The following is a 17,535-nucleotide window of genomic DNA, read 5'->3' as shown; positions in this document are numbered from 1 at the left end:
TGTTTTTTCTCGGATTCAAACTGTTATTCATGTTATTACTTTATTTAAAATCTTGTATGCTACAAGCTTTTGTCTTTTTTATTGAAATTGCATTTTGCTGCTCAATTTTCCAAGGCAAAGCAAGTTTCTTTCATTTCAATAACATATTAATATTCGTGTTTCAGATGCCAACATTGGGGCTTGCTTGTTTGGATTTGAACTCTTAAAAAGTCGAGTAGTTGCTCTTTTTCTAGCTGGAATCTATCGAGTATTTTTAATTTGTTTTGGCGTACATTACTGGTACGTAAAATTCATTCTGTTTGCTTCGTTTTTTGTTAGGTTCTTATCTTTCATTTCCAATGACTTTGTCATTTGTGTTAGGTATCTTGGACATTGCATTAGCTTTGCAGTAGTTGCTTCTGTTCTCTTAGGAGCAGGTGTGCGGCGGTATTTCTCAGCATCCAATGCTGCTGTGGCAAGGAAAGCTTATCTCCAGAGTGCCAGAGTTCGTCTGAGGGAGGGTTTTCGAAGCAAGGGGACTGGTAGTTGTTCTAGTTTCTCTGAAGGCCATCCATCAAGTGCCAAACATAGCAGCAGTGCTGATCCTAGCCAAGTTGGCACTTGGCATGCTATTGGGCAAGGTGGTGTTCCAGCTGGAGGAGACGAAGCTCATACAGGCCTTAATAGTGGTGTAAGCTTGGACAGTGGGCGGGCGAGTGTGGTCTTTCATGCTAGTTCTCGTCCATCAACTGTCTATGACTCGGATGCCTGGATGTTGCACAATGATAAGCACTTTGGGAAGACTAGTCTAGAAACAAGTAAACGTGTTGGTCTTGTCCCAGCCCACAGTTGGGACATTCAAAATTGCGACTCCAGTGCTTCTTGTGGAACGCCAGCAGAACCACATGCTTTAGAAGCGAATTTGTTGTATAAAAGTGAATCTGTACTATCAGCTGTACAAAGGCACAAGATGAACGAAGGAGAGCAGGAATTGACACTGCTCTTTCAGGATAAAGGACTGGATCCTAATTTTGCAATGATGTATGAGGAGACAGGGATTCACCCACCTCTCCTTGCATTGCTGCAAAGGACCAGTCTTGATGCTGACAGAGACAACAGGGACAACACAGAAGATGCAACTAATCAGGTATCTCAGGCTGGAGGTGTCGCTACCCAGGTTGTGTCCCCATCTGACAGCATGCCCAGGAGTGGAAGAGAAGTCTGGTTATGCAGGCTTTATTTGGTCTTATCTTTTTTCTCTGGCACACCTGAGCGTGCCTGGGGTCTGTTTAGTCTGGTTTTTCTTATCGAACTGATTGCAGTAGCGATTTTCTGTCCAACAACTGTAACTATTGTGAACACTGTTCATAAACAAGTGAGTTATCATTCATCGTTGATACTTCTTAAAGTTGCATTTACATGAATATCAACTTGCCGCGTAAATGTTAATAGCCAACCAGCTGAATAGATTCTTGAGTAATTGCTTTGGCTGTGTGTACTTTTTAGATTGAGTTTGGTATCGCGGCGCTATTATTATCTCCAGTTTTGTGCTCAATAATGGCTTTTTATCAAGCCCTTCGAAGTGAAAACATGGTCCTTTCAGCTCGCCCACTAAAGGTGAGCATCGTTGCTTGTAAATCACTTCGAGAACATCGAGGAGAAGTTATTGGATGCAACTGCATCATAGTTTTACATCTTATAACAAGGGGTTTTCAGAGTGTAGGTAGTATTGCTAGTAGCAAATTTTCTTTTTCTATCTACCACTCTTCACACAAGCTAAGGAATTCTTATTTGGTTGCTAGTTTGGTGTGGTAGCATGGAACATATGTACTCTTGTGGGTCTGCTCCTTTCTTTTCTAAGGTATGACCCTTTTTACTAATTAAAGCAAATCATTAGTGAAGAATATCTATTTTTGATATCTCAAAATGAAACAAAAATGCAGCAAATCGTCAATACTCTTGGCCTTGTCTTTAACGGTACCTGTAATGGTCGGTTGCCTTGTCATCATACTACCAATCTGGATACGGAATGGCTATCAGTTTTGTGATGTTCAGTCAGATGATCCAGGCATGTTCTTATTTTCCAGTCATCCAAGATGTCTTCAGTCCAAAGAAGTAAGTTGATTCTTCCTATGGTTACTTGAGATAAAAGAACATGATAAAATGTTTACCACAAGTGATGTATTTTTGTGATTCAAGTGGAATCTTGTAAGCACACGTTAGCCTAGTAGTCTTAGGCAAGGTCTTGCCTAAGACCACTAGGTCTTAGGCAAGATCTTGCCCTCCACAAGCTTTGGTCTCTATGCAGAATTTTGAATAACATTTTCTGTGATCTCACACAACTTTTTTCTCTCTAACTGGGTTTTTTAGGGGATTTAATATGTTTACGTGTGCTTTTCTCACCCTCATGTCATTAATGGTGTGTCATTGAATTATTCTTTATGAATCTACCCAGGCAGCTGGCTGCATGCAGGACTGCTTCTTATTATGTTCTCTCATAGTCATGTTTGTGTTCTTGCATGTACACAAGATTATACGGTTTATTTTCCATGTTGGTTATTGCAGGGTATCAAGATCACAGTTTGCACCTTCTTTCTGGCTCTGAGTATAGTTGCTATTGGTACACTTATCTCTTGGCAACCCATAGAAGGTCTTCCATATAGAGGACTCAATTGGGAAGAGCATCCTCTGTCTTCCCCTTACAATTCCTCTGTATATATTGGCTGGGCTGTGGCATCTGTGTTTGCTTTGATTATAACTGGTGCACTTCCTGTAGTATCCTGGTTTGCAACATACCGGCTCCCTTTATCTTCAGCAATCTGTGTTGGGATATTCATAGGTATCTTGTTCACAGTTGTGTTGAATATTCAAGATTTTGGTTTCAGAAGGCAAAGGAGTTAACCACTGTTTTTCTTGTTATAGTTGTTCTGGTTATGTTTTGTGGACTCTCATATGTGTTCATCGTACGATTGCGAGAGGATCAGGTTCCAGTAAAGGCAGATTTTTTGGCCGCTCTTTTACCTTTGATATGTACTCCGGCAGTGCTTTCACTTTGTTGTGGGCTATACAAGTGGTAAGTTCTTTTGTCTGTTGTGATCAGCTGTAATTGATAAAAGGATGGCATTGTTTCGTAAACAAATAAATGAGCCTAGTTGTGTCATTTTTTTCATGCTATTGACTTCTAGTGGTGTGTTCCTCCTTTTTTTTTGTGTTAGAACAGTTCACATAGTTGCACAAGTTTGCAGATCCTACTATTAACAGTGTGCATCTTTTAGGAGGGATGAGAGTTGGCAACTCTCTAGAGGAGTTTATATTTTTCTTGGATTTGGTCTCATCCTCCTCCTCGGGGCAATATCTGCTGTAATAGCAACAATCAACCCATGGATGGTAAATGAATCAGACATTATAAATTGCTTTAAGTTTGTATCTTTCCTTACAAAAAATTATAATGGGTTGTTCACCTTTTGGCTGATTTCTGGAAATGCCAGGTGGGTGCTGCTTTTCTTCTCTTTCTTTTGTTGCTCGTCTTGGCAGTAGGTGTGATCCACTATTGGGCTTCTCACAATTTCTATCTGACAAGGGCTGAAATGTTCCTTGTCTCTCTTGCTGCAATTGTGTTGGGGCTTGCAGCTTTTCTTGTGGGCCTGTTGGCAAGTTAGTTGACCAGTTTGTTTTTGTTGCATTAAATTGCTCTTTTGCATTGACAAACGTACACCATTTATAAGGAAGTCTTTAATGTGGTGTTTACAGATGAGCCTTTTGTGGGAGCTTCTGTAGGTTACTTCTCCTTCTTGTTCCTCATAGCTGGGCGGGCTTTAACAGTAGGTTTCCACTTTGGTCTCTACTTTTTTTCTCATCCTTTTTGTTTTGTATGAAGAGTTAATGTAAATCTTTTTGCACAACTTTCTGCTTTTAGGTTCTACTCTCACCTCCTGTCGTAGTGTACTCTCCTCGTGTACTTCCTGTTTACATCTATGATGCTCATGCTGATTCTGCCAAAAATGTGAGGTGCGATCTCCGTAATGGTTAGTTGTCATGGTTTTCCAATAAATGTAGAAAGCATGTGCTTAAATGTAAGGACCTTGGAAACACAGTGCTGCGTTCCTTGTGCTTTTTGGAGTGGCTGTAGCGGTAGCAGGTTGGGGGGTGGTGGCAAGTTTGGAAATTTACCCCCCTTTTGCTGGAGCTGCTGCTTCAGCTATCACTCTGGTGGTTGCTTTTGGCTTTGTGGTTTCCCGACCTCCTTTGACTGCAAAGGTATGTCGATCATTCCTTATTTGGGGTCACAATTGTGCTCTTAATATCTCTTCCCTCAACATACTTGCTGGTTGGCTACAGATGGTGGAGGATGCTGTTCGTTTTTTAAGCAAAGAAACTGTTGTGCAGGCACTTGCTCGAGCAGCAACTAAGGTTTGTAGACTAGGCTGGTGTATGTATTTGCCCTGCAAAGCTGTGTGTTCTTTAAAATTAGGGTTATCATTCTTATGATAGGAGGAAGTAATTTCATGCAGATGTTTCAAGGGTGTAAACCTTTCTCTTCAGAAACTTAGATTGCATTGCTTGAGGGTTTTAGTAACATCTGAATTAGTTTTAAGGAGGTGAAAGGGAAAAGGGGAAGGAAGGGGGGGGGGGGGGACAAGTAAAACCATGTTTGAACTATTGCCTCATTATAGCGCTAAAAAAAGTTCTTCTAGGGGAGACTCATATCTCCTTATTGACTTATCTAACTGCATTTTCTTTGTCTGTTTCAGACACGCAATGCACTATCAGGAACCTATTCAGCACCACAAAGGTCAGCAAGCTCAACAGCTCTACTCGTTGGAGATCCAAAGATGGGCCGTGACAAGGGGGGCAATTATGTTCTTCCTCGTGATGATGTCCTGAAACTGCGAGAGCGCCTTGATAATCAAGAGCTTGCTGCAGGAATTTGGTGGTGTCAACGAAAAATGGGGCAAGTATATCAGCAGCGAGAATCGGCATCAGAAGCAGAGGTCCATGCCAAGATTTTTTTGCTAGAGGAGGCGTTGGATACTGAGTGGGTGTACATGTGGGACAAGTTTGGTGGTTATCTCTTGCTGTTGGTTGGACTTGCCGCAAAGGCAGAAAGAGTGCAGGTACTAGTACGATTATCCTTCACACCTTGGTAGAAATTTGATCATGTTTTGATCAGTGCTTATAGTTATTACTGCTTGTCAGGATGATGTCCGCTTACGACTGTTTTTGGAGAGCAAAGGTTTCTCAAACCTTAGTGAGAGGAGGATGAAAAAATGGCAAGCTGAGGATTACCGTGAATTTGAGCTGATGCAAGAGAGGTAAGCTCAGAGGGAATGGTGTTCCCCTTACGCATGTATCTGTATTGCAACTAATAGCCAGAAAAGTTAACTGTGCTGTCTAAGTGATGTCCACTGTGATTTCCAGCTTCATTAGAGAGAAAGAAATGGAGGATGAAGCAATGCTACAAAGGCGTGAAGAGGAAGGAAGAGGAAGAGAAAGAAGAAGGCTACTACTGGCAAAAGAGGAGCGAAGGCGAAGAGAATTGGAGGCTACTGTTCTTTCATCGATTCCAACTGCTGGAAGCAAAGAGGTTGCTGCTGTTGCTGCTGCTGCTCGTGCCGTGGCGTGTGACATTCTTTCTGAAGATGGCAAAGGTGGAGAACAGGTTGCAAGTATTGCTCAGCGTGTCTTGTCACGGCAGCGAGCTGAAAGGGCGCAGAAGGTAATTGTGCATCCGCTTATGACTACATGTTTTAGAGACATTGTTGAACGCAATTTGTCCCCCCTTTTGAAGTAAGATAATACGGATAGTTTTTGCAGACTGGTGTAGAAGGGGCTGTTTGTATCGTAGATGCAGAACCACTCAGTGAAGGGCGTTGTTGTGGAGTTATGGATCCCTCTGTGTGTGGTGGTTCAAAAGTGACTTTTTCAGCAGCAGTTCAAGTGGAAGTGGAATCTGGACCAGTTTGTCTGCTTGGTACTGAGAAACATGGTCAGTATTGCTTGGAAATTTTCGTGTCAGGTGCAAATCTGGCATTTGATGGTGGACAAGTGGGTCTGCGCCTTGTTTTGAAGGGTGAGAAACAGACCATGATTACAAGGAGCTGGAATATTGGTACTCACAATCTTGCTGATGGAAGGTCAGTGACCTTTGTTCTTCAACTTGCATTTTATAAAAGAAATGAGATTGGGAGGTTGGCTTTTAATTTGCATCATTTTCTCTCCCCTTTCGGGGGGTTCTCTGTGTGCAAAAAGGGGCATGAAAAAGGCAAGCGAGGTCTGTAGACCCGTGATTTGGAGGAGCTCTTTGTGCAGATATCTAAGAAACTGTAGCTCAAAGTTGAGCCTCGACTTAACTATCAACCTATGAAATGGTTGTCTTGATTGCTGTCGTGAGCAGTAGTCTAGTGTCCTGTCCTGTTTAGCAGAGTTTCTCTTAGTAGAGCCAGGAGATCCAGGTTCTAATCAAGATAAAGGGGCTCTTAAATAAAATCTGAAAGGTGAAAAATGCAGAAAGTGCTTGCTGAAAAGCTAGTGTAATCACCTACAAGCTGGTTCTAAAATCATTTTGTATTTGATTTGCCCTGTTGTGTAGTCGTAGCAACTTTGTGCGAAGGTTTCTGTGGCTTGGCTCCTTTGTTTTGCGTGTATGGTGCACTGCTTAATGATCACATCTCACATCTAGATCTTAGCCTGTGCTGCATTTGCCAAGGCTGGTTAATTAACCAAGATGGCAGTCCATGCTTTTTTAATTCATCAGGGTATGAGTTTTGGTCTTGGAAGGCTCTCGTGCCAAAGTTGGTCAAGTAAGATAACGGTTGCAAATATTTTCATGCATATTCAAATGCAGAAGTTATTTGTAGTAATGAGGCTTAAAGCAGTGTTAGCTAAACTAAGGAAAACTTTTTCCGAATAAGTTTTCATGAGGAATCTCTTCTTCTGGTTATCAGGTGTGTGTGAGTTAGCTTCACTTTTTGCATGGATTTGTTTACTATTTGCATGGAGTCTTTTAGACTTGTATGGTACCAAAGAAAGGTAGTGTCCTTTGCTAGGTCTGCTGGAGCAGCGGTATATAAGGTATGCCTTATTTTATTGGTTGAGTTAGAAGGTATGTAAAGATACATACCATTCTAGAAAACGTCGATTTGGCACTTTTAAGAAATTTTCAAAGAAAATTAGACACTTGTCATATCCATTAGTACATCCTTTGGAGACCTAGTGACTGAATTCTATATTTTAGAGTGACTGAATTCTATATTTTAGAGACTCCCAGATTCACTAATTGATCAAAAGAGGTTACTTGACTTGCAAGTAGTATAATGCAATTCTTTTTACAAACTTAAAACATTAACTTAATTTTATGACAAGCAAATCAAGATACTACTCTTATTACCTACAATTTAGGCAAGAGATGGAGGGTGAAATCATAGCAAACTACTATAATAACCAACAAATCATTAACTAGCAATCTGTTACGTTTAGAAAACCACTTTATTTCACATCAGCAAGCTAGTCTATCAACAAATCATAAAACCAACATACTACTCTAGTAACCAACAGTATAGGCTACAGATAGAAAGGTGAAATTGTAGCCAAACTGGAAAAATGCAGTTTCAAAATAGATCTCGTAGTGAACGATCAAATTATATTACTATACAAACAAACATTCAGATTGAATCAGTACGTTGTACATATCCTACCTTGATCTTCGCCTATTGGGCATGTCTCACAGATGACTTGTGTGAAATGTTTTGTAGTTCTCCGTTTGTGTTAAGTCAGTTATAGTTCTTCACTGCTTGAGATGTGGTGCCAGCCAGTTAATGCAGTACAGGGTGGTGACCTAAAGGATTGCGAAATATTTGTTAAGCTCGAGTAGATAAGATACTGCAGTATGAATATTCATGATTGGTCATTGGGTGGGTGACTAGAGAACTGACACAGGCATATCTTACAGGCAGAGCGGATACTCGATTAAGGAAAGGTTTGTGGGCTAAGAACAAGCATATAAATGAAGATGGGTCCTCAAACCAATTGGAAAGGGCTGCTATCCATAGGGGTGTTTCACTACAAACATGGGGCGTTTTAGAAGAGTACCATGCCCCATTTAAAAAAAAACAAAAGAGACAGACGAAGGGAGAGCATAATCAAAGCTAGGAGCACCATTTTCATTCTTGTAGACAAGGCTCTCACAGTTTCAGATTTGGCTCTTACACAGAAATTTCAGACTTATTGTTTCCCTCAGCTGTCCCAGTGGCTGAGAGGTATTGATTATAAATATAACAAACTTGTTAGACTTACATTTATTTTGTTTCAAGGTTGGACGTTGCCTCTGTTCGAGTACTGGTAGTTTTCCATGAGTCATGTGGGATGATTGAAGCTTTTCGAAGTATCTGATAGTTCTGTATTGAAAGCAGTAGTAAATGTGGCCATGCAGGTGGCATACTGTCACCATGACGATAGACACTGAACTTGGAGAAGCTCTTACATATTTGGATGGGAGGTTAGATGAGTTGCAATCTGGTATATCAATACCAGCTGAGGGGGGGCTTTGGCAAGATGGAACTGAGGTCTGGGTTGGAGCGAAACCTCCAATGGATTTAGATGCCTTTGGAAGGTCTGACAGTGAAGGAGGAGAACCTAGAATGCAAATAATGGATGTCTTTGTCTGGGGAAGATGCTTATCTGGAGACGAAATAAAAACAGTGCACAATAGCACTATTGTTGACAAACATTTGGCAGAGGAAGTTCTCGACTATGAGGAAGAAACACCATCAAGGGTACTTTCAATTGCGTTTTATTTTTTTCCTTCAGTTAGACGGATCCGTCTAAATTCTGAAGGAGCTTTATCTGCTTGAAGGAGCTTTACTTCTTATTTATGACACAGTTTTTGCACTCAGGATGCTGAATCTGGTACGGAACCTGAAGATATGGATTTGTATGTGCGTGAAGAGGCACTTTGGGAAGAGCATTTTCCGAGTGGAAGAAAACGAAGAGCCGAAAGGGAGTTTGCAGTTGAGATGGATCATGTGACTCGAACTTTAAGACGACCTAAGCTAGAAAGTAACGAAGAAGTGATTCATCGTATGCTTCTTGTTGAGCAAGCTGTCAAGGACGACCTCGCTGCAAGGGGGGAATCACACTTTACTGATCAAGAGTTTCCCCCTAGCTGTCCATCTTTAGTTATTGATCCAGACAAGCCGTCTACCAAGCTTCAGGCAAGGATTGATATTTGTGCAGCTGCTTGCAGCCTAATTTGTTGGGTCAAAACCCTTTGTGAAGTAAATTAAGCTAGTCACGTCATGTGTGTGTGCCCGATCTCTGAAAAATTCTAGTATATTGGTGAATATGTGAATATCTGCGTGCCTGCATGTATTTATCGAGTGTGTTTGAAATTTCCCCAGGTAGTGAAAGAGTGGATGCGTCCTAGAGATATCCTACAAGAATGTGGCAGCAGTTGTGAGCCTTGTCTTTTTGTAGAAAATGCGGATGCTTCTAATGTTTGCCAGGTATTTGAATAGTGTTTCTGTTTGCTTGATCTGTTTTGTTCCTTATGCCTGATTCATTAATTATTCCTTATGTGTTTTTGAGCACCCAAAAAAAAGAATAGTGCAGACTGGTTGGATAGATCTTTGAAGTCAATATGTCTATCTAAATATCATCCGCATGCCTCACATTTCTTCTAACATTTCTCTTTCAGCTAAGTACAGAGTCATGTGCTCTCAACTATTTAGATTTTCTCGTCTTTGTTCTAGTAAATCTGCTTTTGTTGTCGTGCCATCTTATTTCTTTACTCGTTGAGAAAGGATACTCATTCAAAAAAATCATGAAAAACGTTCGTTCATTTTTGCATCATAGTAAGTTTATTTTCAATGTTTCTTCCTTTGGAGTGTTCAAGATAATCAATAGTAAATTCAATAAAAGTGGGGAGCTGAAAAGCCCACTTTTTATTTGGCTTAGTAACTCACTATTTGATGTTTTGATCTCTAGCGCGTCTAGTATTTTTTCTCTAGCTTGACAAATGCTAGCCTTTATCATGGTTGAGTTATCCCCATCACCTCCAGAGGGTGATAGAAAAGAAACTCAGCTCGTTGGTTTTTATAGAGTATGTTCAAAGCATGAATGACCCCTATACAAACTTGCACCTACTCTTGGACACTGACGACGTGAGCAGGGATGTCATAGCTGTTGTCCAAGCTATGCATGATAAAGGCGATAATCTTATTCTTTTTGTTTGGAGAAGCAGCGAAGTTGAGGTCACATATTGTCAAGTTTGGATCTTTAAACTTCTTTAGTTATTTTCAGCCATTTCTTCGCAAGTTTGTAGCAGTATTCTTTTCTAATTTTTAGCTTACATTTGGATTTAAGAATTTGTTACTTTAGAACTTGTTGTGTGGAGCCTGATTTCTAATAAGTCTTTGAGATGTCTTATCCTTTTTAGTTTAAAGTTGAGTACTTGTTTCAAATTTTAGCCGAGTAAGCTGCTTCAACTCATTTTGCGTATGCCTTTTCTAAAAACATTTTTAAGTAAATAATGGTTTGTTTAATCTAGTTTTGTTTAGTAGCAGCTAAAGTGATTTTTTTTTTTGGTTTTCTTGTGTCCCTTGCGTTTGTAGTTTGATGAGTGTTTTATCCTATTTGATAATTCGTGAGTTCAAACTATTCTGAACTTATGAAGGTCTCTCTCTCTCTCTCTCTCTCTCTCTCTCTCTCTCTCTCTCTCTCTCTCTCTCTCTCATACTTAATGGCTTACAGCGGTTTCCTGGAGCAGCAGGCTTCACATGCTTTCCACACAGACATGGGGCCAGTACAGTGGACTATGTTATGACACAGCCGAGCTTTATTCCTTGTATTCAGGATTTCATGGTGGGAGCCAGACCAGTGGGCGTAGCAGTGGATCATGCTCTCTTGACACTGTCCGTATCTTTTCAGTTTAGTACAGCCCAGAAATCAGGAGGCAGGTCACACACCCGTTATACATTTACACCAGAGACTGACTCGGTTTATACAGAGGCGATCTGGGATCGTCTATGCACAGTTGCTCCAGGCCTCTCAGTAGAGGAGTGCACTACTTTATTGACTGAGACACTACATGATGCAGCATCAGAGGCATACCCACACACTCAACCGGATCGGAGGCGACATTCTGGGAGCATGCCCCAGAATAGTTGGTATGATGAGGAGTGCAGAGAGATGAGAGCCCAGCTTCAGAGGGATCTTCATTTAGGAGTCATCACCTACAGACAGTCGCGGATTGCTTTCCGGCGCCTTGTGCGAAAGAAGAAACGAGCTTACCTGGCCCAGATGGAGCGAGACTTGTATCAGTTGTTCTTGAGTAGAGACTCAGGCGAGGCATGGCGACTCTTCCATGAGCACTCCCCTCCCCCAGTGATTACTTCTCCTGATGTGTGGGGCCAGTATGCGGCATCGTTATATACGGTTCCTGGGCAGGATCCCCTTCCAGATCCTACAGAGCCATGTCCACCTACGAGCACCTTCTTTACCACTGAGATGGTAAAGAGAGCCATTGACAGGATGAGGACCCGGAGGGCTTACGATCATGACGGTCTAGTAGCGGAGCACTTTACACATGCTAGGGATATGCTGATGGAGGTTCTTGCAGTGTTGTTCAATCGTGCCATGTGTGAGGGATTACCTGAGACTTGGAGGTTGTCTACTATTGTGCCTATATTCAAGGCAGGTGATCCTACAGAGCCTGGAAATTACCGCACTATTATGGTTGGACACACACTGGCACGATTGTATGCATCCATTATTGAGCAGCAGTTGAGTAACTGGGCAGAGGGTGAGGGTGTACGGGCAAAGGGACAGGCAGGTTTCAGGAGGGGTTTCTCCACTCTTGACCATATTCTGACACTCAGAGCTATCATTGAGGAGGGCAGGTCACATGGGAGACGGATTTATTGTAGCTTTGTGGATTTCCGCAAAGCATTTGACATGGTACCGAGAGCTCGACTGATGCGCAGACTGCAGGAGATGGGGGTGCCCACAGTGTTGATTTGGGGGATTATGGCTTTATACAGATCAGTGATGGGACATGTACGCACCCCAGAGGGGATATCTGACTTAGTTCACTCCACTATCGGGGTGAAAGAGGGTTGCCCATTGTCTCCTACTCTATTTGGTATGTATGTTGATGAGGTGTCTGATTACATTGACAGAGAGGGTGATAGAGGTGCCCAGCTGGCAGGGACGTGGATCCCATTGTTGTTATATGCTGATGATATTGTCTTGATCTCTGACTCACCAGAGGGTATGCAGCGACAGTTGGATGCATTACACAGTTTTGCAGAGGATAGTGGATTGTCTGTAAACCTTGGTAAAACCAAGGTCATGGTGTTTAACACCACACCGCAGTGGATCAGGAGATCGGCACCGACCTTCACGTATGGTCAAGAGATTGTGGAGTATACAGATGCATACACTTACCTTGGGATAGTCTTCACTGGGCCGAGGTTTTCTTTGGGGAGAGCAGCAAAGACTAGACTGACCAGAGCTTATGCGGCCTTGGGAGGCTTGGAGAGGATGTGTTCGCAGGTTCAGTTCCAGGAACCTCGGACAAAGTTATGGCTCTTTGATACTTTAGTAGCCTCAGCTATGATGTATGGGGTACAGGTATGGGGACCTTCTGTAGGCCAGGATGGTTGGAGAAGTATGGAGAGGCCCTTGGTATCTATGATCTCCCGATTGATTAGAGCCAAGGCCTCCGTACCTCACGCGATCATTCGAGCAGAGCTAGCTGCCCCCCCCATGGAGATTGAGGCGCTTACCAGATCAGTGTCCTTTGTGCACAGCCTATGGGATACTACTAGAGACAGATATGCTAGATTGGCCCTTGAGTCTTCCAGACAGTTAGCTCTACAGGGGGACACTTCATGCTGGTATGCACAGATGACTTCATGGTTTCAGACGCATGGCTTCACCATGGACAGGTTGCCCCCTTTCCAGTATTCTCTTCAGGCACCCTCGCTGTCTCTTACACGGGTGGAGATCACTAGACTCATTCGTCAGGACCTGATCCAGCTCGACACCAGGAGGACATGGATAGAGCCGCATCAGGAGTTGAGCACGAAGATGGCTTTCTATAGAGAGCATCTTCTCCACCTCACAGGAGATGGGTTTGTGATTCGACCCAGCTACATGGACACACATATGTCTCATGGTTTGCGTTGTGCCATTGGTCAGATACGCACATCCTCACATCAGCTCGAGATTGAGACCGGTAGATTCAGAGGGATACCAGCAGACAGCAGGATATGCCGATTATGCCAAAGAGAGCCAGAGACAGAGTTGCACTACATATGTCATTGCACAGTGTTCTATGAGATACGGGGGCGTTTCCACTGCTTATTCAGAGAGGGTTTTGGTCCTCTATCTAGGGTCATGAGTTATGAGGATCAGAGATGTCTTGGACTATATCTACTTGAGTTACACAGGTATAGAGACACTTTACTGGGGAGAGCTAGAGAGAGGCAGTCCCAGAGACACATTACAGATTTCTTTTCACTAGATATGGGACAGCCAGAGGAGCAGCCACCACTGCAGAGCTCGTCCCACACTCATTCGACCACTACTGGCACTCTCATCGACCGAGCATTGGAGCTACAGAGATACAGACGACCGCGACTGAGGAGAGGAGCTACACAGCATCGACGGAGACTACAACAGAAGATTCGAGCCATACTCTCTCGACATCCAGAGTGCAGATGAGGATGGATCCTCACCATTTCTTCCATCTTTGTTTCACACACTGTTACATCCAGTTTACCGGGTACCTATTGTATCAGCTGCTACACCCACGTAGTTTTAGATTGTAGTAGTAGTAGTAGTATTTTGTTCCACTTCTAGTTCTTTTCTAGTTCTTTTGTACCCAGACATGGTATTAGATTCACTATTTTGTAACTGATTGGTCTCATAGGTCATTTTGGCCTTTTGAAGACGTTAATATAACATTTCATTTCATTTCATTTCATTTCTCTCTCTATCGCGTCCCCTGCCTCTGCACCCCCTCGTGCCCGCCCGCGCCCGCTCCTCCTCTCTCTCTCTCTCTCTCTCTCTCTCTCTCTCTCTCCTCTCCTCTCTCCTCTCTCTCTCCTCCCCCCTCCCCCCCCCCCCCCCCCCCCGGGTCTATCGCGCCCCCCCCCCCCCCCCCCCCCCCCCCCCCCCCCCCCCCCCCCCCCCCCCCCCCCCTATCACCCCCCTGTCCCCCCCCCCCCCCCCCCCCCCCCCCCCTCTCCCCCCTCGCTTTTAAATTTTTCAAACTTTCGTCTCCCCCCGCCTCACTCTATCGCCTATCGCTCCCCCCCCCCCTCCCCCGGGTTGCTTTTCTTTCTCTCTCTCTCTCTCACACACATTCTTCTCACTAGGCGCGCATTATTCTCCACTACTGCGTGCTTAGTCGCAACTCCAGGGCTGCAGAAGCGTAGAGGGAGCAGAAGCTGGTGGTCAGATACGGAGGCGACAACAATGCAGACAGAGAAATCATACGGGTAGACGGCGGCAAGAGCGCATGGGCGACATCATCACACGCGTAGGCGGCAACATCATTCACTCAGGATTCAACAAAATTCTGAGTTCGAAATGGTAAGTGAACCCGATACATCTCTTGAACGACAAAACATGGAAGCAATCTCCCCTGCACAAGACCCTGCACAAGACACGGAAGCCGTCAATGTCTCACCTGTTTGCAAGTCACGAGCAAAGGCAACCTTCATGCTCACGAACAAGCGGATGGCGCAGATGGAGAGGGAAACGAAGGAGTGGAAAAGAGAGATGGAAGGATGGTGGAAGGAGAAGGCCAACCTCCTTCAGATGGTCTTCAATGAGGGCGCACAGTGGAAGAAGGAGAAAGAGAGCCTTAACGCAGAAATTCAGACTCTCAAAGAAGAAGTCTTAGCCCTCAAACAGAATAACCCAAGCGCCGAGATACGGACACTCAAAATGGAGTCTCTGCCCTTAAACAAGAGCTTGCTAATAGAGTAAGCAGTGGGCTAGAGGAAGGCGAATTTCAGCCCTCGGTAATAGATGAAATCAAGGAACAAGTAAGGATGATCACAGAGGAAGAGAAACTGAGTGTGGCAAAGACATCTTCATGGGCGGAGATGATAACAAGGACACAGAAAAAGGCGGACGAGGCCGAAAAATGGATTGAGGTTGCCAAGAAAGGGAAAGGTCAAGAAACTCCTTGTACACCGACGCTTATCAACATGACCCTCGAAGAGAAACAAAGAAGGCGGATGCGAACACTGCATGTGAGAGTGACCGGGCTTAAGGACATAAATAATGTGGAGAAAGAGGTCACAAGCCTTACACCCATGATGGGGATGGAGAAACCTTTGCACACAAAGGCATGGAGGGTAGGTAAGAAAAGTGATGGCGCGGGAGAGTCTTCAAAGGGGAGAGCTCTCATACTACGCTTCCACTCGTTAGAAGAGAAGAAGGAATTCTTGAGGAAGAGGCCTACTCTCAAAAAGACAGGTATTTTTCTTGGGGATGACCTGATTCTCTCACAGCTCGCACATATGAGAGAGGTAATGCCAGAGATTACAGCGGCAAGGGAGAAGGGAAAGATAGCCTTTTACAGAGATGGACGGGTGGTGATTTTAGAGCGATGCATTGCATGACGGTGCGAGACCTATGGGACCACACTGAAGATGGCTACATGGAATTGTAATGGGTCTATGAGATTGGACGTGGGAGCATTTGAGGACAGTTTCAAAGACAAGGATATTGTATTCTTCTCAGAGACTCATCAAGCCCCTGGACATGTAATGCTACAGGTGATGGGTTACAGATGGGAGACAGCTCACAGGACAAATGCGAGATCTGAGCATGGGAGCAGAGGTTCAGGAGGAGTAGCTGTGCTATTTAGAGAGGAACTACAACCATTATTGCATATTGTACGAAGAGATGATCATGCTAGATATATGTGGGTGAGACTGAGAGCTGGCACAGGGCAATTCCTATATATTGCCATATGTTACTTTCCTCCCAGTACATCCATATCCATAGATGCTGTATCCAGAGGGCAGTCACCTTTCTCTATTCTAGATGATGACATATGGGAGTTTTCTAGGGATGGTGATATCATTCTCCTAGGGGACTTTAATGCCCGGACGGGCAACTCGCAGACAGTCTTCTACGACACTTCAGATGAGATGCTCAGAGAGATGGATGTGGGTGAGCTGGGATTGGACAGATGCTTAGATGATAGAGAGTAGACGGAATATGGAAGATACCTCATGGAAATGATGACTACACATGGATTAGCCATACTTAATGGCTTACAGCGATTTCCCGAAGCAGCCGGTTTCACATGCTTTCCACATAGACATTGGGCCAGTACAGTGGATTATGTTATGACAGAACCAAGCTTTGTCCCCTGCATTCAGGATTTCACAATGGGACCCAGGCCAGTGGGTATAGCAGTAGATCATGCTCTCTTGACACTGTCCGTTAAATTTCAGTATAGTACAACCCAGACACCAAGAGGCAGGTCACACATCCGCTATACATTTACACCAGAGACGAGGAGTGCACCAATCTACTGATTGAGACATTGCATGGGGCTGCATCAGTGGCATACCCACACACTCAGCCGGGTAAGAGACGACATTCTGGGAGCATGCCCAGAATAGTTGGTATGATGAGGAATGCAGAGAGATGAGAGCCGAGCTTCAGAGAGATCTTCTCATAGGAGTCGTCACTTACAGACAGTCTCGGATTGCTTTCCGACGCCTTGTGCGACGGAAGAAGCGAGCTTACCTAGCTCAGATGGAGCGAGACTTATATCAGATGTTCTTGAGTAGGGACTCAGGAGAGGCACATCGACTCTTCCATGAGCACTCTCCCCCCCCCCCCCCCGTGATTACTTCACCTGATGTGTGGGGCCAATATGCGACATCATTATATACGGCTCCGGGACAGGAACCCCTTCCTGACCCTACCAAGCCTTGCCCAGTTACAAGCACTTTCTTTACACCGGAGATGGTACAGAGGGTCATTGACAGGATGAAGACCAGGAAGGCATATGATCATGACGGTCTAGTAGCGGAGCACCTTATACATGCCAAGGATATGCTGATGGAGGTTCTCGCAGTGTTGTTCAATCGTACCATGTGTGAGGGATTACTTGAGACCTGGAGGTTGTCTAGTATTGTGCCCATCTTCAAGGCTGGTGACCCTACAGAGCCTGGGAATTACCGCACTATTATGGTTGGACACACATTGGCACGATTGTATGCATCTATTCTGGAGCAACACTTGAGTAGATGGATAGAGGGCGAGGGTGTACGAGCAAAGGGTCAGGCCGGCTTCAGGAGGGGTTTCTCCACTCTTGATCATATTTTGACACTCAAGGCCATCATCGAGGAGGGCAGAGAACATGGGAGACGAATCTATTGTAGCTTTGTGGATTTTCGCAAAGCATTTGACATGGTACCAAGGGCTCGATTGATGCGCAGACTGCAAGAGATGGGGGTGCCCATAGAGGTAATTTGGGGGATAATGGCTTTGTACAGATCAGTGGCGGGACGTGTACGCACT

At 44.1% G+C, this 17,535-nt stretch overlaps 1 protein-coding gene across 9 annotated transcripts in view; it reads left to right on the top strand.

Moving 5' to 3' along the window:
- The window catches only part of DEK1 (calpain-type cysteine protease family), a 94,797-nt gene that overhangs the window by 37,106 nt on the left and 40,156 nt on the right, over positions 1-17,535 (top strand). For 7 of the 9 annotated variants that reach the window (XM_086516759.1, XM_086516757.1, XM_086516756.1 and 4 more), the window contains exons 6-25: positions 165-279; positions 361-1,354; positions 1,486-1,596; positions 1,782-1,840; positions 1,923-2,094; positions 2,545-2,818; positions 2,902-3,052; positions 3,255-3,366; positions 3,468-3,633; positions 3,730-3,800; positions 3,896-3,987; positions 4,074-4,236; positions 4,318-4,389; positions 4,731-5,093; positions 5,176-5,291; positions 5,398-5,695; positions 5,785-6,113; positions 8,408-8,750; positions 8,871-9,188; positions 9,375-9,479. In XM_086516759.1, the coding sequence (XP_086372885.1) occupies positions 165-279; positions 361-1,354; positions 1,486-1,596; positions 1,782-1,840; positions 1,923-2,094; positions 2,545-2,818; positions 2,902-3,052; positions 3,255-3,366; positions 3,468-3,633; positions 3,730-3,800; positions 3,896-3,987; positions 4,074-4,236; positions 4,318-4,389; positions 4,731-5,093; positions 5,176-5,291; positions 5,398-5,695; positions 5,785-6,113; positions 8,408-8,750; positions 8,871-9,188; positions 9,375-9,479 (4,424 nt within the window). The remainder of the gene's footprint in view (positions 1-164; positions 280-360; positions 1,355-1,485; positions 1,597-1,781; positions 1,841-1,922; positions 2,095-2,544; positions 2,819-2,901; positions 3,053-3,254; positions 3,367-3,467; positions 3,634-3,729; positions 3,801-3,895; positions 3,988-4,073; positions 4,237-4,317; positions 4,390-4,730; positions 5,094-5,175; positions 5,292-5,397; positions 5,696-5,784; positions 6,114-8,407; positions 8,751-8,870; positions 9,189-9,374; positions 9,480-17,535) is intronic. The other 2 variants (XM_086516762.1, XM_086516761.1) reach the window with 1 other exon arrangement.

This window comes from Adiantum capillus-veneris, chromosome 7, assembly GCF_014529385.1.
Source record: "Adiantum capillus-veneris isolate H3 chromosome 7, ASM1452938v2, whole genome shotgun sequence".
Taxonomy (NCBI): Eukaryota; Viridiplantae; Streptophyta; class Polypodiopsida; order Polypodiales; family Pteridaceae; genus Adiantum; species Adiantum capillus-veneris.
Note: the sequence above shows the minus strand (reverse complement) of the source record. Positions and strands in the feature narration are given on the sequence as shown.